The sequence below is a fragment of the Cyprinodon tularosa genome, unplaced genomic scaffold (assembly GCF_016077235.1).
Source record: "Cyprinodon tularosa strain WSP-4 unplaced genomic scaffold, ASM1607723v1 ctg1106, whole genome shotgun sequence".
NCBI lineage: Eukaryota > Metazoa > Chordata > Actinopteri > Cyprinodontiformes > Cyprinodontidae > Cyprinodon > Cyprinodon tularosa.
This window is the reverse complement of record NW_024037901.1, coordinates 106,446-129,417: the sequence shown is the minus strand read 5'-3', so window position 1 is coordinate 129,417 and position 22,972 is coordinate 106,446. Positions and strand designations below refer to the sequence as shown.

Here is a 22,972-nt window from a genome sequence, read left to right as displayed (position 1 = left end):
CGACCACCAGGCGCTCGCCGACGAACCCCAACCCCAGGTCTGGCTCCAGGGTGGGGTCCCGGCTCCGCCGTACCGGGCGACGTCACGTGCCTCGCTGTAGTCCTCATCATAAGGGTTTTTGAACCGCTCTTCGTCTGACCTGTCACCCAGAGCCTGTTTGCCTTGGGAGACCCTACCAGGGGCATTTAGCCCCCGACAACATAGCCTCTGGGATCACTCAGGTGCTGAAACCCCTCCACCACGTTAAGGTGGCGGTTCAAGGCGGTTCAAGGAGGGGCCATCCAGACGTTATCTTTGATATGTCATGAGGTCTCAGGCTGAATCCCAAACCGCTCCCCCTTAACTATCAAGTGTCACTTGCAATAAAGTCACACTCACAGCTGTGGAAGGAATCTAGATGTACGTGAGAGATGTAAAGGTGAATGGGAAGGTATTTTCCCTCCAACGGAAAGTAGACGTTCCTATGGCAACAGAGTGACGCCGCATGTGCATAGCTGTAGCTCTGTGGCACAGGTTAACATAATACCAAATATTTACCATTTTCTTAAAAATAAATCTATCCAGTCAAATAAAACTATTTCAAAGAGCACCTTCAGCTTAGGGTTTATGGCATCTTTTGATTTTTCCTAACTTGTGATTTTCTGTCAGTGTAATGAAGTTTCAGCACACCAGCAGAACTTACACACATCCATCCATTATCTGACACACTTGTCCCAATTGGGGTCGCGAGGGGTGCTGGTGCCTATCTCCAGCAGTCTATGGGCGAGAGGGGGGGTACACCCTGGACAAGTCACCATTCCATCACAGGGCAACACAGAGACACACAGGACAAACAACCATTCATGCACACACTCACACCTAAGGGCAATTTAGAGAAGTCAAATAACCTAGCAGTCATGTTTTTGGACTGTGGGAGGAAGTCGGAGTACCCGGAGAGAACCCACACATGCTCAGGGAGAACATGCAAACTCCATGCAGTAAGACCCCGGGCCGGGGATCGAACCCAGAACCTTCTTGCTGCAAGGCAGCAGTGCTACAATGCAATTTTCTCAGCCACAAGCACACCATTACACCTGCTCTGCGCAAACGGAGGGTTAGTGCTCAGGGTTAGTGTTTAGGGACTGGTTTTTGATTTAGCCTCAGGCCCAGTGAGGTTCAGTGAGCTTCCGCATCACTCCCTTGAAAAAACACTTATTGGCTGTGTCCGAACGTCCACCCTACCCCTCAATCACTATATAGTGGAGTTTATAGTGAACTCAGTTATATCGTTTGGACAGATGATCACTATGGCCAATGCCAACCGGCCCCTAAGCACTAACCCTTAGCACTAACCCTCTGTCCACCCGTTCCCCTGGAGGGTCCGCCACGTTAAGGTTCCATCCCAAACCACATATTGGGTAGGGTGAGTGGACCATTCAACCCTTAAATGTCAAGTCTGCATACAGGTGCTGGTCATAAAATTAGAATATCATGAAAAAGTAGATTGATTTCAGTAATTCCATTTAAAAAGTGAAACTTGTATATTATATTCATACATTACATACAAACTCATATATTTCAGATGTTTATTTTGTTTAATTTTGATGATTACAAATGACAACAAATGAAAATCTCAAATTCATCATATCAGAAAATTAGAATATTGTGAAAAGGTTCAAAATTGATGGCCCCTGGTGCCACACTCTAATCAGCTAATTAACTCAAACCACCTGCAAAAGCCTTTAAATGGTCTTTCAGTCTAGTTCTATAGGCTACACAATCATGGGGAAGACTGCTGACTTGACAGTTGTCCAAAAGACGACCATCGACACCTTGCACAAGGAGGGCAAGACACAAAAGGTCATCGCTAAAGAGGCTGGCTGTTCACAGAGCTCAGTGTCCAAGCACATTAATAGAGAGGCGAAGGGAAGGAAAAGATGTGGTCGAAAAAAGTGTACAAGCAAGAGAGATAACCGCACCCTGGAGAGGATTGTGAAACAAAACCCCTTCAAAAATGTGGGGGAGATTCACAAAGAGTGGACTGCAGCTGGAGTGAGTGCTTCAAGAACCACCACACACAGACGTATGAAAGACATGGGTTTCTGCTGTCGCATTCCTTGTGTCAAGCCACTCTTGAACCACAGACAGCGTCAGAAGCGTCTTGCCTGGGCTAAAGAGAAACAGGACTGGACTGCTGGTGAGTGGTCCAAAGTCATGTTCTCTGATGAAAGTAAATTTTGCATTTCCTTTGGAAATCAAGGTCCCAGAGTCTGGAGGAAAAGAAGAGAGGCACTTCATCCACGTTGCTTGAAGTCCAGTGTAAAGTTTCCACAGTCAGTGATGGTTTGGGGTGCCATGTCATCTGCTGGTGTTGGTCCATTGTGTTTTCTGAGGTCCAGGGTCAACGCAGCCACATACCAGGAAGTTTTAGAGCACTTCATGCTTCCTGCAGCTGACCAACTTTTTGGAGATGCAGATTTCATTTTCCAAGAGGACTTGGCACCTGCACACAGTGCCAAAGCTACCAGTACCTGGTTGAAGGACCATGGTATCCCTGTTCTTAATTGGCCAGCAAACTCTCCTGACCTTAACCCCATAGAAAATCTATGGGGTATTGTGAAGAAGAAGATGCAATACACCAGACCCAACAATTCAGAAGAGCTAAAAGCCACTATTAGAGCAACCTGGGCTATCATAACACCTGAGCAGTGCCACAGACTGATCGACTCCATGCCACGCCGCATTGCTGCAGTAATACAGGCCAAAGGAGGCCCAACTAAATACTGAGTGCTGTACATGCTCATACTTTTCATGTTCATACTTTTCAGTTGGCCAACATTTCTATAAATCCTTTGTTTTTATTGGTCTTCAGTAATATTCTAATTTTCTGATATGATGAATTTGAGATTTTCATTTGTTGTCATTTGTAATCATCAAAATTAAACAAAATAAACATCTGAAATATATGAGTTTGTATGTAATGTATGAATATAATATACAAGTTTCACTTTTTAAATGGAATTACTGAAATCAATCTACTTTTTCATGATATTCTAATTTTATGACCAGCACCTGTAATTGCAGGCTCGCTGGAATTTGGCAGAGGATGTAACAATGGCTTGATGGCGGAGGAAACTTGTGCATTTAAATGTAAGTTTCACAGGTTTGCTGAATCTTCATCACACTGACAAAAAAGTATAAGAAAAAGACATAATTACATAATGGAAGGTGCTCTTTGACATAGATTTATTTGACTGTATACATTTTTTTTAAGAAAGGGGCAAATGGTTGATGATTTGAAGTCACCGTACGCCACAGAGCTACAGACGCCTTAGCAATGACTGCTTTCTTTTTTTTGTTGGAGGGAAGAGGCCGTCCTCCTTCTACACGCTACTTTAAGGTGCATTTGGGAATGATCGGTCCTCTACTATTTTAACCACTAGACATGCAAACACATAAAATGGTGCAACCATGATATAGTGCTCTATATGGCAGATGTTCAGGCACAGCAGTTGACTGCTTTATATTTGAAAGTTTTGGTCTTTGTATGTCCACAAGGTGTCAGATTGGTTTTTGTAAAAGCATGACTTTCTAAAATTGTTAAAAGTTGGCAAAAAGTAAGCCACAGAAAGCTGGACTCTTAAACTGGTTTAAAATTGCATTTCTTTGGTCTAATTTTATTTTATTTTTTTTACACTGACTAAAAATAAACAGTTGTTAAAATGTTTTATCATTTGTCTGCTGGCTCCTTTTGAGGATAAAGTATGATTCAGTTACCGGTAAGTTTAAAGAGTTAAAAGATTGGTAAAAACATTTGATCAACAGTATAGTTTTACCAATGCTTCAAAAATTTTACATTTAAAGTTACAATGTATTTTGCGGGTCATTTATTTAAAAAAATGGCATCAAGTATATCATTGTCTTTAAAATAAATGAGGTAATTGTATCATTTTTGTTTTCTTTGATGTTTTTACCTACCTTATTTTGATGTGAGGGCTACTGTAATGCCTGTGGTCATTGGAGCTTTCAGGTCAGTGACCTGCATGCTGGAGATATCGAACAAGTACCTGGAGAAACTGAGTTTGTAGTTCAGAAGAGCGCAGTCCTAGGATCAGCTTGGATAAACATGTTTACATCTGTTTGGGTCCTCGTATTAAAATATTTTATAACCATTTAGCAAAGCCTGACTGGGAAGCCATCATACTTCAGAAATAAGGTTAACATAAGGACACAGTCGGTGAGGGATTTAAACTGGTGTTGCTTTAAAGACAACGAAGACTTTGCCTATTCAAGCCTATTTATCCATCCTTTTAGGTAGAGGGAAAAGATTCAGGAAAACTTGATGCAAACTTGTCAAAAGCTTTTCTGAGCCAGTCTGCACTGGTAAGAGGAGGATTTCACAGTGCTGTATTCTTACACATCTTTATTTTCCATGCACTCAAAATAATATAAAAGCATCAGTAGACAATGCTTTTTAGATTCTTTCATATGCAAAGACCTCCTGATGTTATCAGCAAAAATGTACCTATTTTTTTAACATATTTAACACGAACAAAAGATCAGACTGCATTTAACTTCAGAGGGCTTTCAGAGAACAAATGATAAGAAATGTGTTTACTCAAGGATGAATCTCTTTTCAAAATGACCCAAGTGTTGGCCTAGTGGTTAGAGCAGTCTGCTTAAACTCTGTGAAGGTTGCAAGTACCCGGTTTGATCCTCGCTGCCTCCTCTCTGGGTCCCTGACCAAGAACCCTATGTAGTAGTGAGTTTGAAACCCCACGTAATCCCTAACACCACACTGCTCCCCAGGCGCTGCACCATTGGTTAAATGCAGAGAGAAATTTCTCTAGTGTGAGATCAATGAATTTTAGTTATTAGAAGATAAAAAAGATCAAAATACAAGGTTTAAGTTGCCTTTATTTGTAACTTCCTTTAACCAAACATACAGCTGCAACCAAAAAAACCAACATTTCATTAACAGACCGACCCAAAATCAACTGAATCAGACATTTATTGTCCATATGAAGTGATCATACCCCTTCAAGTTTGTGTTCAAATTTGAAGTATTTTTAGATATTATGTATTCCAGGACCAGAAGTAGCTTTGTAAGAATTTGGAAGTAATAGTTATAAGTGACAGGGCCTTTTTAACCCATTCAGGTATTAATAGAGAGACTGGCAGACGACAACTCTGTTGTTAAACGAAAGATTGAATGCGTCCTGTCTTCATATCATCAAAGAGTAATGTAGAAGAGAACTGGAAATGTGGGAGAAGCTTCTCTGAACCAACAATTTTACTTTTGGCCAACATGGAAAATGTTATGAAAAGCAGAAAACACCTAACATTCAAAAACACATCATTCCCATGGTGATGTATAGTGGTGGCAGCATTGTGCTGAGGGGATTTTGCCCTTTAGAAGGCAAACAGTTAATGGGAAGATGAATGAAGCCAGGAACAGTGCAACATGTGGAGGCCAGAATATTAGAGCCATATAGGCCTTAATTCACCTTCCAGGAAATTAGGAAATATGATACATCACTTTATGTTCTCCTATCCTTTTATATCATGTTGTAATGTAACTAAATGAGGAGTCATTTTTCCAGTATCAGCGTTTTTTTGCAAGGAAGAGTAGTTCAAAACCCAGCTAGTGTTACTGAACCTCAAAAGCTACAGTAGATTAGGATGCTGTGACAGATGGGACCACGTTAACACAATCTTCCACCATCTCAAACATGAAGTAGTATGGGCCGCTACGTCGGGCCACGTCTCCGGCCGTCTCCCCGCTGCTGCTGCGGAGCCCAGGATTCAGGTTTCTCTTGGAGAGGAGGAACTCTAAGATGTGTGCAGTGTTTGGTTTAAGGGAGTTGGAGTGGGAGGCAGCCAGGTGGAGTGGTGTGAGCCCACCGTTGGTCTGGGCATTAAGCTGGGCGCCGTGTTGCAGCAGACAGCTCGCCACGGCAACGTGGCTCCATCGGCAGGCGCTGTGCAGGGGCGTCCACCCATCGATCGTGCGGTGATTCACCGTGGAGCCGGCGGCCAGTAGAGTTCTCACAACCTCTAGGTGGCCGCTGTACGCCGCACGGTGCAGTGGAGTGTATCCGTCCTCGTCACAGTAGTGCACCAGCTGAGGATCAGCCGCTAACAAACGGAGGACTGTCGGGAGCTAGAGAGAACAGAGAAAAGGACAACACCTTTACAAGCCTGCATACTCGAGGGACTTTTGTTTTTAAATTAATGATTATTGTTGTCATGTGTGTTTACTGTTAAAAATACCTTTCATAAGAGCCCAAAGGGTTAGAGGAGTGATTATTCCTCAAAAATAATGTATAACAATAATAATGTATAATGACTGACAGATCAGGGACCCAAACTGGCAACACACCACTCCCTCCTAAGCCACCAACACTAAAATAATCTGGGATTTAACAGCATAGAGCAGCTAATTAAAATAATTTGTTTTGTCTATCACTGCGAGTATGGAGGGATATTTCATTAAATATGCTTGTTCATAAAACAAGGCCGTTGTTCTGTCAGATGAGCATACCTCATCAGACCAGCAAACCCATAGTCAATACACGTGCGCAAGATGTCAGATTTGTGTTTATCCCTTTAGTTTTGAGCGAAAAATAAACTTTAAACTACCTCAACGGGCATGTACCCCTTTGGACATCTAAAAAAAAAAAAACAATTTAAGGTGAGATCGCAAAACACTTCAAACAAAACAGGAAAAAGTAAGTAATTAAATTGTTTTTTTGAACATTACTAAAGTGAAACCCGTTGAGGTAGTTTACAGTTTATTTTTTATACAAATCTAAAGGGTATTTCATACGGGTATGTTGGTCTGACTGGGTATGCTCATCCGACAGAACACGGTTTCTTTACACTCCAGATTGTTTATACTGTAGATGTTCAAAAGATGAAGGACCTGGTATAACTTTTAATATCATATTGAAGATGATAATCTTTAAGTTTCTCTCTTTTTTTTTAAAACCTACATTTACTATGTAAAAGACTGTTTATCAACAAGCAGAGATGCCACTAAGGATGTTGTCAAGATTATTTATTCAATGCCAAATGGGATCAAGAAAAAAGAAAGATATAATTGAAAATAAACTAGAACAGCAAGGAGTTAGAAAGGAGAAGAAAACATTTCCTACGAGCACAAGACGTGACATGTTAGCTAAAATACACAAACCATTTTCAGGACCCTTTTGTTTTGCTGCTTCTTTCAGCAGCGTATCCTTTATTGCTTTGAAAAAAGATCACAACTTCGTTTTCAATCAACTGAAAATGTGCTTTAAAAAAATCTACAACTTCAGTCACGAATCCTTTTTAACAAATCCTTTTGACCAAAAGTCAATTCATTTGCACCAGAAAGACTTAATTTAATAGTGCTTATTGAAGTCATATCGTTCTGTCATACATTGCCTGCACTCTAATCAGTCTAATCAGCAGGGTGTCACCCTAGTTCACTGAATAGGCTGGAAGAAAGTTATAAAAATAAAATCAAAGATGTAAAGATCTTTATTAATAAAGTCTCTTTTTTTTTTTTACATTTTCATTTCTCATTCATCCATTTGAAAGATATGTGGTCATTATTTGATCCCAGTCATGCCTAAAAACATTTGAAGTGGTCAGATTTGCTTTTATCTGCTGTTGAAACGTTTTCGTTATATAATCTTCCAAATCTTCCAAATATATTAGCTTTTAGTTTTAAAAAGTAAAGACCTTTCTCTCAGAAGTTTTATTCAATTAATTTCATTTGAATAAAGTTATCTTCTTGCCACAGTGGGAAAAAAAATCTGAATCTTTGAATGATCACGAACTAGTTGTCTGTCCAATTATCTTGTATCAATTAAAGACCCACTTTCACTCACAAAGAGGCTTCCTTTAAAGTAAACACCTGTGTGATGCAGGCAGAAGGGCAACTCTGCATCACTAAGGCTACAGCTGTAATTACACTCCATCACAGGCTGAAAGGATCTCACTTCACAGCAGCCAATCATACTCAAAGAAAAGACACTCAGCATTGCAAGTAAAAATCCTTTTCATCCTCATTAATATAAAACTGCTATTTAGTTCAACATTCTCAGAAAGTATTAAAGTAAGCCATTAAAAAAACTACATGAATACACCGTTTCTACTTATTTAGCAACTTTTTCTTATTTAAATTCTCTCCTTGAAATATTCTTGCCATTTCAGCCAATAGACCATCTTATCAGCTTTCCTCCACTACTCTACCTAAAGTGGGGGTTTAGATAATACACCCCCACATTCAGTAAGAGCCTTTTAACTGTAATATTACCTGTATTATAGAATAGTGATACATCTAAATGTTGTGTTTACTTAATCAAATGTAACCAGTAAACAGTAGGTCTGACTCAAAATTCCATCCATAATTAGCAAAAAGAATCAGTAAAGAACAATATATTTTATTTTTTCACTACCCTTATTTTTTCTACATAAAGTCTGGTGCACCAAAGAGAATTAGGGAGCCATTTCAATTTAAAAATTGTCTATGATCTGTCAGACTATGGTTTCAACCTGCAGGAGTGCATAAGACTTCAGCTTATAACAGAAAGGTTGAAGGTGCTGCAACAAAAAGGTGTAGATTGGCTGCAGATTTAGGAGAAATGCATTACAATGATTCATCCGTCTGACAAAGTAGTCTTTTAGCAGCCACATGTCTGGTTTGCAGCAAATGCATGACAAGGTGACCATGAACTCTGTTAAATATTCATTATGAGTCATATAGAGACTGTTTCACACGACCCCTGGCAGAAAAAAGAAGAAAGCAGCACAGAGAATAAAAGCATTTTTTAAATCCAAACAACCAAAATAGACCCAACAATAATGTGGCAAAGATCCAAGACAAGTGCAGGTAATGACTGCTATAAGAGGAGCAATTAGAACGGGAGTCCATTAACACAAATAGTTGAACAGTCCTGTTTTATAAGACTTCTTCACATTTGTGTGAATCTGCATACTTCCCTTAGTGCTTCACTTTGCTGCTGGGAGACCTAAATCAACCCAATTGTGAACAAGATCCAGGGGGGGTGGTGGCCTTTCGGTTAGAGCACTGCGCTTGTGTCAAAGAGGTTCTAATTTCAAGTCCCACACCCTCTCATGGACGCCAATCTGGGTCCCAGAGCAAGACCCTTAATCCCAGACTACTCCCCGGGCGCCGCACAATGGCAGCCCACTGCTCCCCAAGGGGATGGGTAAAGGCAGAGAGTTTATTTAATTCCTCTGCACTTGTGACAGTGTAATGACAATCAAAATTGAAAATAAAAAAAGAGATTTAAACCCTTTTTTTTTTCTTTTTAGAAGGAGCTAATGTCCAACCTTGGGTATTCCAGTATAGTTCCAGAGGCCAGCCAGGCTCAATAGGACCCCTCATTTAGCTCGACTACACACCGTAGTGTCACTTTAATCACTTTACTTAGTCATAATAAAAGACAATGATTACTCTCAGCCTCTTGCTGTCAAATCTGGAGTAATTAGGGTGATGTTTTAAACACAGATTAAGCTGCAGAACACACTATGCTGTTAATTCGAAACTGAAAGCTGCTACAAAATAAATGGAGTTTTAAAACATTCTAGAACAATTTGTTTTTACTGTCTGAAATAGACCATGCATTTACCCAATGTTATTTTATTTTTATTGCTGCATTACTACAATCACTAACAATCGCATACATGTTCATAAGCTAGGAATTTTATATAAGTCTAAACATAAGGCTGGTCTATTTGCAAACGACAGTCAGCAGATGACAATCTGCCATCTGGAAAGAACAGACGCCAATGAGGGATTAAATAGTACTGGACGTGGGAAATAAGGTGTTTCCACTTGCTGCCAGTTCAGTGTGATTGAGAGGCAGCAGTAAAGATCATCTGGAGATGCTAACCCAACCACTAAAGGTCTGCGCTGCTGCAGCACAATTTATGATCACACATATGGAGCAGCAGCAGGAAAAAGTTAAATGGAGAGAAATTAAAAGACAACAAAACCGGAGATATCAAAAACAAGGATAATCACTTGGCAGGCCTACTCCAGGTGGAAGGAGCTAAAAGGGAAGCTAAAGTTACTATGGCTCTGTTCGAAATCCTGGGACTCGTCCTTAGAAGGCCAGATTCGAAAGACGATTACGTCATAGCGCGGCGCCGAGGTCTGGTCGGATTCCAAGACTCCACTGTATGCGGCTTAAAAATGTGTCCTTCTTTTTGCCCGATTTGAAGGACGGGTCCGATGTATTCTCGCTATCCTTGGATTTCCTAGGATTCATTGCGAGACCAAGCAAGCCATGATCAGAGGAAAGGTCTGTGAATAGTTCCATCTAAAATGAATGAAAATAGTTGTTTTAATGGTTATTGAGTCAGATATGTGGTTTATCTAAAGGTTTTTATCTGTTACTGTGTAAATGGGTTTGGCTGTAATTTAAGGACAGATTCTAATATATCTGCAGGGGGGGGATATAAACCTGACAGGATTAAAAATTTTTATTGCTGTTTTGCACAATATGCTTAACAAAGACATTTTTTGTGGAATATTAGAGATTTTGCAGATATATTCTATATACATACATTGTTTAGATTTACTTATATATTTCTACCTCTTTCATAGAATAGACAATGTCTTTATTGTCCCACAATGGGCAAATTTACAGCAGCAGAAAGATTATTGAAAATGGTCACACAAATGTGGACCTTAGAAAAATGTATAAGAATAACATAATAGGGAAGATTTAAAATACAAACAATAAAATACTAGAAAGTGTTTTAACAATATAAAACTGGGGAATAAATAACCAATATGCAGCAATAGACATTTTTACAGTAATGGATATTTGAAAATAGCAACAACATCAGAGATGTGCAGAATGACAGCAGGATGTTATTTAACTGATTAAGGTTTCTATCATTACATTTGATTTTATTTGTTCCTGCTCCCGGTGGTTGGAACCTTTATTCCACTCAATAAATTGAAAGAAATAAACAGTTTTTAAAACTTCGGTATTCATTCTTTTCCTGCTTTGTGCGTCAACTATCACGGTTGCTAAGCAACATAGCCTACGGCAACCTGCCAAAGGGTAGACCTGTTCAAATTCACAGCCAAAACTCTTCCGGTCTCCTTATTTTCAAGGACTTCGAAGGATCCAGTCTAGGTAGACCGCGTCCTTGGAGGATGCAGCCCAGGATTTCCAACAGAGCCCATGTTTCTACTTGACAAGTAGGGCACTATATAGTGGTTACCCCCATTTTAGATGCGTGTCAGAATGTCTAGTGGATGAAAAAGTAATGGACTTGAAATGCAGTGATCATCCATGGTCACTAGACGAGCAGATATATCCCGGAATGCTTTGCGGGGAGAACTATCATCGCAAAGCATCACGGTATTTATTGTGACAGCGGCACACTGTCGCCTACAGCTGTCGCTACCCAACACAGGTAAGAAATAACAAAGATGCCACAGGTGTGAGGAGGCAGAGTTAGGTGACCAACAAGGAGAGAAAAGTAGTGATCATCTGTCCAAATGGTCAGTTAACTGAGTTTGCTATAAAGTCCACTATATACCGTATTTTCACTACTATAAGGCGCACATAAACGTCTTTTTTTCCCCTCAAAATGTGCGGTGCGCCCTTTGGTGCGGTGCGCCCTATGTGTGTTGTAACTGCGACTTTTGAGACCACCTCATTGAGGAGATGATGAAAGAGTGGCTGAATGTAAGGAGACCAGGTGTTTTTTTTCCACTCATCACCATCGCTGTTAATCTGTAACTCCATGCGTGCCCATCTCACAGCTGATGTGAAAAACATGGGGAAACAAATTAACGCTGTGCTCGCTGTCATTCAACCGCTTGACATCGGTGTGAACCGGACCCAGCAGGTGCAGCAGAAGCAGTGAGTTTACATGCAAAGTCAACGGTTTACGCGCGTATAGGCGCAGCAAAAGGTCCCGCAGCGCATTTTGAGCAGCAGGCGCAGCGCGTCGGGAGCGTTTATCTGACGCGCCGCCAACGCGCTGCTGCTGCTCGAGATGGAAATATTGAAGTTTTGCTGCTGGAAGCGCCGCATCAACCAATCAGAGAAGCTGATCTGGGAGCTGACAGCGAGACAGACACAGCGCTCTGATGACATATGATATTAAGGCAAATGAAAAAGGCTGGATGGATGAGGAGATGATGAAAGAGTGGCTGAGGCAGGTGTATGTGAGGAGACCAAGTATTTTTTTCCACGCATCACCATCTCTGTTAATCTGTGACTCCATGCGTGACCATCTCACAGCCGATGTGAAAAACATGGTGAATCAAATTAACGCTGTGCTCGCCGTTATCCCGGGAGGTCTGACAAAGGAACTTTAACCGCTCGACATCGGTGTGAACCGGCCATTCAAAGTAAGGCTGCGAGTGGCGTGGATGACCGACGGAGAGCACAGATTCAGGAAAAGTGGAAGGCAGCGCCGGGCAAGTTACACCACAGTTTGCGGATGGATTGTAGATGCTTGGACTAACGTGTCTGCTGGCACTGTTGTTCGAGCTTTCGCAAAAGCCGGCATTATTTCTGAGGAGCCGCACGGCACGGAAAGTGACTCTGACAGCGAAGAAGGGGAAATTGGCATGTCTGATTTAGTGCAGCTGTTTAATTCAGAAACAGAGGATGATGACTTTGATGGGTTTGATTAATACTTTGTAATAAATACATGAATAAAGCACACTCATACTCAGTTTTGCTCCCGCTCTATTTTTAAATACGCAGTAGAGCTATTTAAACGTAGTAGAGGACATGTACCTGTATATAAAAAACGCGCCCTATAGTCCGGTGCGCCTTATGTGTGTTAAATACAGAAATGGCACACATAACTGAGAGTGCGCCTTTTAGTACGGTGTGCCTTATGGTCGTGAAAATACGGTAGTCCTTGTTCTATACAGTGATTGAGGGATTTAGGGGTTAGGGCATACGTTGGGACACGGCCCCTATAAACTTAAACCAATATTCTTCGCACATAATTAAATGGGTTTAGCAGCTTTCAAAGGAAATGTTTTGTCACAGGAAATGCTAGCTTGTAGAGACTTCATTTCACTTCAGATGACAGGGTTATGTCTGAGATGACTAGGTTTTATGACACACGGCAGCCATTATTGTAGCAATACGTGTTTGAAGCAGTAATGTGCTAGGGTTTAGTTTTTATCTGGGTGAAAAACCCCATTTCAACACTATAAGACTTTAATTCTATGTACATTTAATATGATACTGATACTACAGAAAATCTTTTCTCAACTAAAGATTTCTAAAGCTCACCTCACATCAAACCTGTTTTTGCCAGAAATGATAGAACAAACCAGTCCGAGTTGGCAATGGCTCCTCAGTCAGCTCTATTTCTCTCTGGCTGTGATTCATACATACACTGCCACATACTAAATTTCTAATTTCTTTGGAATAAAAGTTCGGAGAAACCCAGCAGACACCGACACAGGGAGTGGTTTCCATTTCACAACCCAGGAATAGCAGCACCATCAGATTACTAAAATCATTTTCAACAACTCAACCTCATAGATATAAAACAAGTTAAATTCCCACTGTAACAAACTGAATCAGCCTCCTTTGTTCAGAGAAGCGGGGGCTCAAAGGGATGACGCTCTTTTCATCTTTGGCTTGTCAAGAATTAATCACAGAGATCAAACTGTGCTGTCAGAGTCCCTTCATTGTACTGACACCACAGTGTAATAACATCTATATTAGGTCTAATTTGATAACAGCCAACGTAATCATAATGCAAAGCAGCTTCTACCTCTCGTTCGACAACCACTATGCTTTCCTTACTATTTAAATTAACCACTTTACCAAACATGTGCCTTTCATACAAAGTGTTGGTAATGTTTAAATATTCCTGTTTCTATGCAATTAATCAATCATTCAATTCAAGCATATTTCCCTTCTCCCTGCAGGCTATATCATTATGTGACCAGCAACCGAGCTTAGCAGAAAATTGTTACACAGCTACAATTATAGAACACATAATATGCTGGGAATATTTATTTATTTTTTATTGGTTTTGTCCAGCAGTTTTTCTTTTCAAGGTTTCATGCCTCTGCAACTGAGAGTGTCTCTTAGTTGTGCTTTTATTTTCTTCTTATGAGTTAATGTTTTTACATTTAATACACCAAGTAGCTCTATACTAGTGTTTACAATATAATTCTCATTACGCAATCCTTGGTTACACTAAAATTTAGATTTGGCATGCGCCCGATTCAAGTGTGCTATGAATCAATAGTTATATGAAATGAGTCTGTTTGTACCTCAGTCGTAAAATCTATTATCATTAGCAATATAATAAAATGAATAGAGCATGGAGTAGTTTTCCCAGGGTTTATATTGAGATTTAAGTTTTAGTATCATTATAATCCTACTTAAGAAAGTGAAGCAAAGCAATAGTATGAGGGGCGTTCAATAAGTAATGCCCCTGACCCACTTCCAGATGTTTCATTGACCTGAAATTTTGCATGTGAAATTATTTAAATCTCTATAGATTAAATAGCAAAGTACAACTCTGAACTAATTGTGTTTTCTGATTTACAGGTGTTCAAACTGAGTCAAGTCTGTGTTTTTGCATTTGAAAGGACGCACCCAACGGGAGACTTTTGATTAAACGAAAGTAACTAATAGTGATAATGTCCCATATTATAACCTTGTCGAACATTTTGCAAGGTCATATAATGGGCGTCATCACCATAAGTTACTTTAATTTCATCAAAAGTCTCCCGTGGTGTGAGTCCTTTCCAATAGAAAAACCGGATCACTGCTCGACACTCAACAGGCTCCATTTCAGACTTTACTATGTTCAAACACCTGTAAGTCAGAAACCACAAATAGTTCAGAGCTGTAATTTGCTACTTAATCTATAGAGATTTAAATAACCTCACATGCAAAATTTGAAAAAAGGTATTGAATGCCCCTCGTATTTTAAATGATAATAGCACTATTAATGATATTATTATTAATACTAATTCATCAATATCATTACCTTTATACCTGTAAGCCTGTTGCACGTCACTGCCACTGTGCATTACAACAGTCTTAGCTATAGGCGGTGCAGGATCTTTTTTTTTTTTTACTGTTTTTAACACCTTTATACAGAATGGTTGGTTAGACTGATGGAAAACTTCACAGTTCAATAATAGTAATGAAATAAACTCTGTGACAGTTGCTGTGCTTCTTGTCTGACTGCACTAAAAGCAGTGAAATAAGGAGGAAAAGAAGAGAAGGACAAGTTGTTCATGATAAAGAACCAGACTTGCTAAAAGGGGGGAGCTCTAAATGCTGCTATTAAAGAAAGAGAGCTGGTGAAAATAGAAAAAAGATGCCCTATTATGAAGACACCACTGAAAAAATTGCAACTTTTAAACAATCTGAAAAATTCATGAAAGGCTGCAGCAACACTAATTCAGAAGCATCCCAGTGCTTTGTCTTGGATTCAAGAGTGAAACGGATAAACTTATTAGCTGATCTGATCAAATATTGTTTATAAATCTGACATGTATGAAGCCACATTCTCATTAGCTAAACTAAAGTCCCTTTATCTCAGGAAAGCTTATAACATTTATTTTAAGAGCATGATTTTAGCTCCGCTAGAGTTTTGTGATGGACAATATAAAGCAATCTTTTTTTTTTTTTTTTTTAAATAGTCCAAAAACAAGAACCAGACAGATAGTATGACAGCTCCACTATCTCAGTCCAACTTTCCTATGAGAAAATCCTTTGGGTTAGATTTTCTATGGCTCCTGATTTATATAAGATGTGAAAATATATGGAAAGGCCATTTGGTGACCTTTATATATGAACTAATTATGCGAAAATGTGAGAACTCATACACCTGAATCCCTGCATTATTTATAAAGTGAAAATACATTCTGAATGAAAAGCTAACAATCTAGGAACATGATTTAGCAGCTTCATCAGCACAAACACAAGATGTCAGTTTCAACAAAAACAGTTTTTTACAACAATCGAGTTCATTGCAGTTTGTTAGAACTTGCCTCTTTTAAAGGCACAGTTCCAACACGTTCCCACTTAAATACAGACACACACCCTTTGTAGGGCCTTTACACTGACTTCCGTGCATTTTTAGTGCATAAATAGGATTTTTAGGGCTGCTACATGCTCCATAAGAACAGGGACAGTTTTCTTGCTCCTGCAGCACAGGGCATCTTTTTGTACTCTGGGCCTGGTTAGGATCCTGTGTGACCCTTTATTGTCCCACAATGGCGAAATAGTGGTGTTACAGGAGCAAATGATTATAGCAAAAGTGGTCACACATATGTGGACCTAACATAAACTGTATAAAATAAGAATAAGGACAGAATAAGTGACTCAGTTAGGAAAATAAATAAAATTCTGTGCTGTTCAGTGTTTTTACAACTTAAATTCAGTGCATCTGGAAATAATACATAATCAATAAACAGCTGTTGACATTTTTACTGTAATGGATATGTAAAAAAAAAATTGCAGAAAAATCAGAGATATCCAAAAAAGACAGCAGCATGTTATATAAGTGACTAGGACACAACTTAGCCAAAATAAGCATGACTATAACAACTTATTGAGGTTGTTGGGAACAGTGATAGTTATAGTGTCTTACAGCTGTTGGGAGGAAGGATCTGTGATGACGCCCCCCTGATGCATTTAGGGTGCCGCAGTGTGTCACTGAAGGACATCCAGTTCAGCAACAGCTTCATACATGGAGTGGGAGACATTATCCAACAGAGATGTTAAGACAGGCATACACTGTACGATTTTCCAGTCGTGCAATAATTTTATGGATCGGGCCTAGTTTCAGCCTCATTGTGCGTCATGCATGGTGAATTGTACTGGGGGTAACTAGGAGCGATCAGCCTCTTGTGACCACCTCCCAATCAGGAATCATAAGGTCGGGAGAAATTCAAACATGTACATTCGTGGGTAAATCCTGCTGTTGAAGCAGAGCTAAGAGCCGATTTACCAGAACCTTGAGCCCTGCGCATGGCCAAACAAGGGAGTTGCTCTTCTACCAGATTGACGAGTCCGACTCAGCGCCATCTCTCGGCACCGAGTCCGACATGTGGTTTTTGAACATACAGTGTGAGCAGGTAGATTGCATCAGAGATTAGGGCAGTATGGTGTAAGAACAAACATAGTGAGCTGAGAAGTTTTAAACCCTGCGGTTTTGTTGTACATTGTAAACTGTAGCTGAGTACAACAATTGCAAATATCGTACAGTGTATGTCTGGTTTTAGGGACTGCACTGCACTGTCAAAGGAGAGGATTTATATATGTGTGGTTAAACTGGAAAAGTGGAGATGCCTGAGTTTTCTGTCCAACAGCACTTTAAACACACAATGAAACTGGTGGTTTAGGCAAACATGCCAGTTCTGCTCACTTGCAGTCACTCCTACAAATTATCCTAGTGGGACAGTCCCACCTCCCATAGCACTGCACTCCTCCACTGTAGTCTTTACAAATAGTGTCAAAGCACACAGTGAGCTCTTATTTCTGTCTGCTCCTCTACTTTAAGCTCTCCGCCTGCTCTTTGGGCCGATCACTCTGTGTGCCCTCCTTCCCCATTTCCACTGTATCGATCTTCAATTACGTGTGTTATAAAGGGGTGGACTTTGGCAGATGAGCTTCTTTTGGAAAATTTATTTCATTGAGGAAAATCACACTTTTTGTCTAATACTTGCAACCTAAAGAAGGAGAAAGGTCTTTACTTATTCATCACCAGCAGATATCAAACCCTAACCCAGAATCATACATTAGGATTAAACTTATCCTCCAACCCAGGAAAAGGACTTTTTCCTTTGGATGATACAAGCGCAGTGGTTTCTCACACAGGACCTGGATAAAAAATCCACGCTATCCACATGGGGCATAGCACCTCAACCTGCAGGTCATCTAGTGTCCATAGCTGTGGACATTAGATAACCTATTTAATATGTAGAAAATAAATGGCGGCTCTTTGTCAAGATCTATTTTGGTCACCAAGCTCATTTTCAAACCCCTGAGCTACAAACACGCAGCAAACATCTCATTAAAGGCACCTTACTGACAGTGGGTGTAAACAGCAACAACTTGGAGAGAATAACATCCTGTATAAACTAAAGAAGTTTGCCAGCATTACCCTTGAAGGTACAAATTATTCTAAACCTGGCCTCTGTGTCAACTTCTTCGAGCTGTCAGAAGTAACCTCCTCAGCTCATTCAATTTATCTGAATCGAGGCAGATCACAGGTTTTACGTATCTAACTGAAGCTCCTGAACACCCCAGTTTACTTATACTTCAAATAAAGTGTAAACAGAAGGTAAAATAGTAATCTCCTCTAATTTTCTATATATGTTCTTGTAACAAGCTTTATTTTGGGTTTTCTTTATATTGAATAAAACAACAAAAATAACAAAAAACATATGGAGCATGGAGAGTCTGAATAATTAATATGTTACCCAGTGTCAGTAATTCTTTATGATAGGAATGTAGAGTATTATATATTTATAATATGAAATCTGGAAAACATCGTGCAGCCATCCAAGGCATATTAAGCCCACTTTACCCCAAAGCCCCTCAATAAAACCCAATTTCTTTCACAATTAGGGAATGTCCACTTGTGTTTGGTTAAATCTAATTTAAATAATAATATTATGTGAAACCCATAAACACAGAAGAAGAAAGATCCAGTTATTATTCAATATCTGAAGCTTTAAACACTGAACATGAATCCATCATCCGAAAATGAGAGAGAAGGAAACAGCTGCAAACCTTCTGGAACATGAAATCCACCTAAGCTGACAGACCAGGCAGCATTGATCAGTAAACCACTGAAATGCCGACAGTAACTCAGGAGAAGCTGCAGAGAACCACAGCCCAGGTGTGAGCCTTTTATTAGGGTAACTACTAGTTATGCACTTTATAAATCTGATACCTCAGAGTATTTTGAAAGACCTAAGGGCAGATTATACTTCTGCAACCGCACACATCAAATGTCGCTCGGGTCTGGTTGCGAACCAGTTTAGTTGGTATGCTTCTGCTCCATCGGTCTGGAATTTCTAGGGACGCACAGCAGTTTCCCTCCAAAGTGCAAGGGGGAGCCTATTCAACAACTCGCGAGAACTTCGGCAGATGGTTGTTCCTCGGTTTGTAAAAATGGCGCGCCCCGGCACCGAATCGAGAAGGACGACCATACAGGCAGCCGGAAAAGCATACCAAGGACCAATCATGGCTGCTTTTTGTCCGCACAGGTTTGCGAGTGTCCAACACGTAGTCAGGATTTTTTTGAGTTGTGCAATGACGGTCGCAGAACCTCTACGTGGGGGGCGTGGTCGCGCTCAGAGACAGATTTGACGGCTGCAGAGGCTATTCATCAGAAGCATAAATTGGCCTTAAAAGGTACAGTGTAGGATGTTCTTTTTTTTAGTGGATCATCAAAATGAGCTGTCTTCCTAATGGTCAAACATTCTGGTGATATGTTTATGTAAGGCCGTCCCACATGCTCGTCCCCATTTTCACTTACCGGTGGGGAATCTGACATAGTGGAAAAACTGCAGATCTTCTTTTGGAAAGTAAGCTTGTATGAGCGATGCAAACAGCGTGCATAAGGAGAAATGGGCTCCTGCACGCACTCGCTCTGTTTAATAGGCTTTCCCTCTTGGGAACGGGTGCAGGGGTTTTGCATGTGGATTTTTTATTTTTTTTTTAAGTGGAGAGGGCAGGTCTTCTCCACTATACTTTTAAAACCACATTCTCTCTCTGTCCATTGAATAACTGAATTTGAGCCATTTGGGGAAATTAAATGGCCAAAAATCTCAGTCTTTTGATGTATGAATCTGGTAAACAATAATCAAAAAGGCTGTAATTGATAGCTCTCAGGTTTGTTCTTCCCAAATATTTTTGATGTATATTTATCATCCTGTTGAATTTTGTTCTAGGAAGATCCTTTTTCCCTTTTTTTTTTTTTTTTTTTATGCCTCGGAAGAGTAATACACAGCATTGTTCAGGGACGCTCATCATGATGATGCATATAACACTACAAGCAACTAATGACCCAGACTGACCTTAAAGCAACTATTTGAAGTTTTGGTCGGGTTTAACTCGTGTTCACAGACACTTACGCGGTTGTTTTCTGCTGCCCAGAGAATGAGCTCCTTCGGCTTGTCTTTGAGAGCTTCCTCCTTCTCTTGATACCACTCCTCACTGTGCGTCTCCTCGTCCACCTCTTCCTCCTCCTCCTTGCTTGCGGTCCAGGAACTCATGGGCCCTTTGGGGATCAGCTGTCCATGGGTGTCAAGAAGCTCAAGCTGGTTGAAATCTTCGGGAAACTCCATTCTTCACTAAGTTTTTTGGAGAGTCTAAAACACTAGAACAAATGAGAACTGAATCAGAATGGTTTGAATAACCAAAGAGCTAAATAAAAAAACAATTAACATTATGTTACCAACTAATCTATGGTCCCAAAAGAATTAAATTAATACATTCCCCAAGGGGAAGAGCGATGCTGATCCCTATTGGCAAAGTGTAAAAAACAAAAAGCATTTCTACTGCTGCTTTTTTTTAACCATCCTACCCATAATGCTTAGTATTATGAAGAAGCCTGGCATCTATAGAATAATGAGAGTGGGTTTGGACAATTCAGGCTAAGAAAGAAAGCTTGAACACATGGTGTCTAAATGATAAGTCGACACCCATTGATGTTCACGCATTCTTTGCTTTATGCATACAGCATAAATTACTACCATTGCTTGAACTATTCCATCAAAAGTCATCTTTAACACAATATGAGCCTTAGAAAAGCAAATACAACAAAATAACTGTTTTAACACATTTATATAACACATTTATATATATGTATGCTGATGCACTGCAGCCTCTCTCTCATTTAATTTACTAACTAATTTACCGTTTAATTAATGGTAAAGTGGGGAATGGTGGCCTAGTGGTAAGGGCATAGGGCTTGGAATCCTGAGGTTGTGAGTTTGAAACCCATTCCGACAGACTGCCATTCCAGCTCTCTGAGCAAGACCCCTAGCCCCACACGGCTCCCTTGGCGCTGCACAGTGCAGCTCACTGCTCCCCAAAGGGGATGGTTTAAATGCAGGCAGAGAGTTAATTTCTCCAATGTGAGATCAATAAAATTCAATATACGTTTAAATTATTTTAATCCTCTTTGGCAAGTGTACAGTGAAAGATAATGCCATAGTCTATTTAAATTTGCTCCACTTGTTTTACACTTTTGTCTCCAAAGAGTTTCCTGGTCTATTAATTACCCTGTAAAAAGTAAATGAAACCTTGAGAAACAGATCGTAGAACACCAGCTATTTCTTTGAATCTGTCAGCGTTTCACTAAGCCCAAAAACCGAGGCTTATATAGGTGTGTGTGTGTGTGTGTATATATATATATATATATATATATATATATATATAGAGAGAGAGAGAGAGAGAGAGAGAGAGAGAGAGGGGGAGAGAGAATAATGTAAAATATGCGTTTTAAGATGCCACTTCAAATAGAACATTTTAAGTTCACTGTTTAGCTATTTTGTCATTTTTATATACCTTACATTTTTATTTTAAGGTCAAACATTAGCACAATTTCTGATGTCCTTTAAAAGCACTTGCTGAAATAAATTAACTTTGATACCGTCTCATCAGCAGTAATGTGGTTTAGGGCTGAAAAAATCAGATTAATTGTGATTAATCGATTATTGAAATAATCGTCAACTAATTTAGTAATCGATAAATTAAATCATTAACTGGAGTGTACAGACTCTAAAACATAACTGTTAAGTGTATATATATGGCAAATAAAAATTAGAAAATTTGCTAAACAGTGAACTTAAAATGTTCTATTTGAAGTAATCTGCTTTTGAATCTTAAAACGCATATTTTACATTATATTGTAATAGAGTTAAAACAAGAATAAGTAAAATTAAGACTCTAAAACCTGCTGTAAACTTTTTGAAGAACCCTTGATGTTTTATCAAATAAATGACCTTTGCCACTTTAAACAGATAATTATTAGGATCAGTATTACAAAGTCAGATTGTTTTAGATAAACAGCATTTTCTAAATAGTGTTTATATATTGTGCAAACAATTGGAAAACATTAAATGATAGAAACTTATGAATACATAAAGAAAACAAACATTTATATCAAAAACGTTACAGAAACGGAAGCTATTAGCTGCCAGAAAAATGCTTATGTATATTATATTGTGTTATCATTCATATCAGCTGCAAAACACAAACAAATCAATGAAATACATAATATGATTATAAGGTGTTGTTTTTATATTAAAATTGTATAATATAAAGTTATTTAGGCTAACGTTAGCGACACAGAGCTAACACAAAGTTCGTGTGAGACAAAACGAAGGATAATTCGAAGCAAAATCAACCCCTTCACATAAAACAGTAATTATATCATATATAATTCTTGCCTTGTATAATTAGACGTATATTGAAACCGAGACTAGTTATCAACTGTGGACACTAAACATCGGCTGTTTCAAAATTACCTTAATGCTTACGCCTGAAACATCTCAGCTGAGCTTAAAAATGTATTCACTTCCAACAATTAAAACAAGCAACTGTCCTGTAGTGTTTTAGCCTTAAACAAATGTCTGAAAAGGAACATGGGACATGAAGTTCTTTACAGAATTCAGGAATGGAGCCTTATGAGGAGGAAAACTTCATTACCCAGAAACCCATTCGGCTTGCACACTTCTTCGCCGGTTCTATTTTCGGTAGAGTAAAGCTAGACTTTGCTCTCTGACGCTTCGGTACAATGACAGAGGTCCAAGTACCCAGACTTCGTACTTCAATAAAACCGTAGTTCTATATGTACTGAACTTATCACAACACTTGATTTAATATGTTGGAAGTTTTTTAGTCAGAAAGATCAAACTATATATAAGAAATTCTGTTATTTTAGACATAAACTAAGCTAAATAGAAAATAATGATTTAATAATAATAATT

General features: G+C 39.3%; 1 protein-coding gene across 2 annotated transcripts; it reads right to left on the bottom strand.

Annotated features, from left to right (window-relative positions):
- Positions 1-5,544: 5,544 nt before the first annotated feature.
- ankrd49 (ankyrin repeat domain 49) lies at positions 5,545-22,661 on the bottom strand. Of its 2 annotated transcripts, none has more exons than XM_038298111.1 (3): positions 22,511-22,661; positions 20,111-20,355; positions 5,545-6,142 (listed from the first exon to the last, which is right to left on the bottom strand). In XM_038298111.1, exons 2-3 carry the CDS (start codon positions 20,321-20,323, stop codon positions 5,657-5,659), a joined length of 699 nt encoding a protein of 232 aa, XP_038154039.1. In that variant the 5' UTR covers positions 20,324-20,355; positions 22,511-22,661; the 3' UTR covers positions 5,545-5,656. The 2 variants fall into 2 exon arrangements, with proteins under 2 accessions (XP_038154039.1, XP_038154047.1); XM_038298119.1 differs by having other exon boundaries at positions 20,111-20,329; positions 22,511-22,638.
- Between the last annotated feature and the right edge of the window lie 311 nt (positions 22,662-22,972).

Coding starts and splice junctions, on each gene's coding strand:
- ankrd49 (XM_038298111.1), bottom strand. CDS start 20,323: ATGGAGTTTCCCGAAGATTTCAACCAGCTTGAGCTTCTTGACACCCAT. Junction 6,143..20,110: donor GGGCAGCAGAAAACAACCGC/GTAAGTGTCTGT, acceptor TGTTCTCTCTAG/CTCCCGACAGTCCTCCGTTT.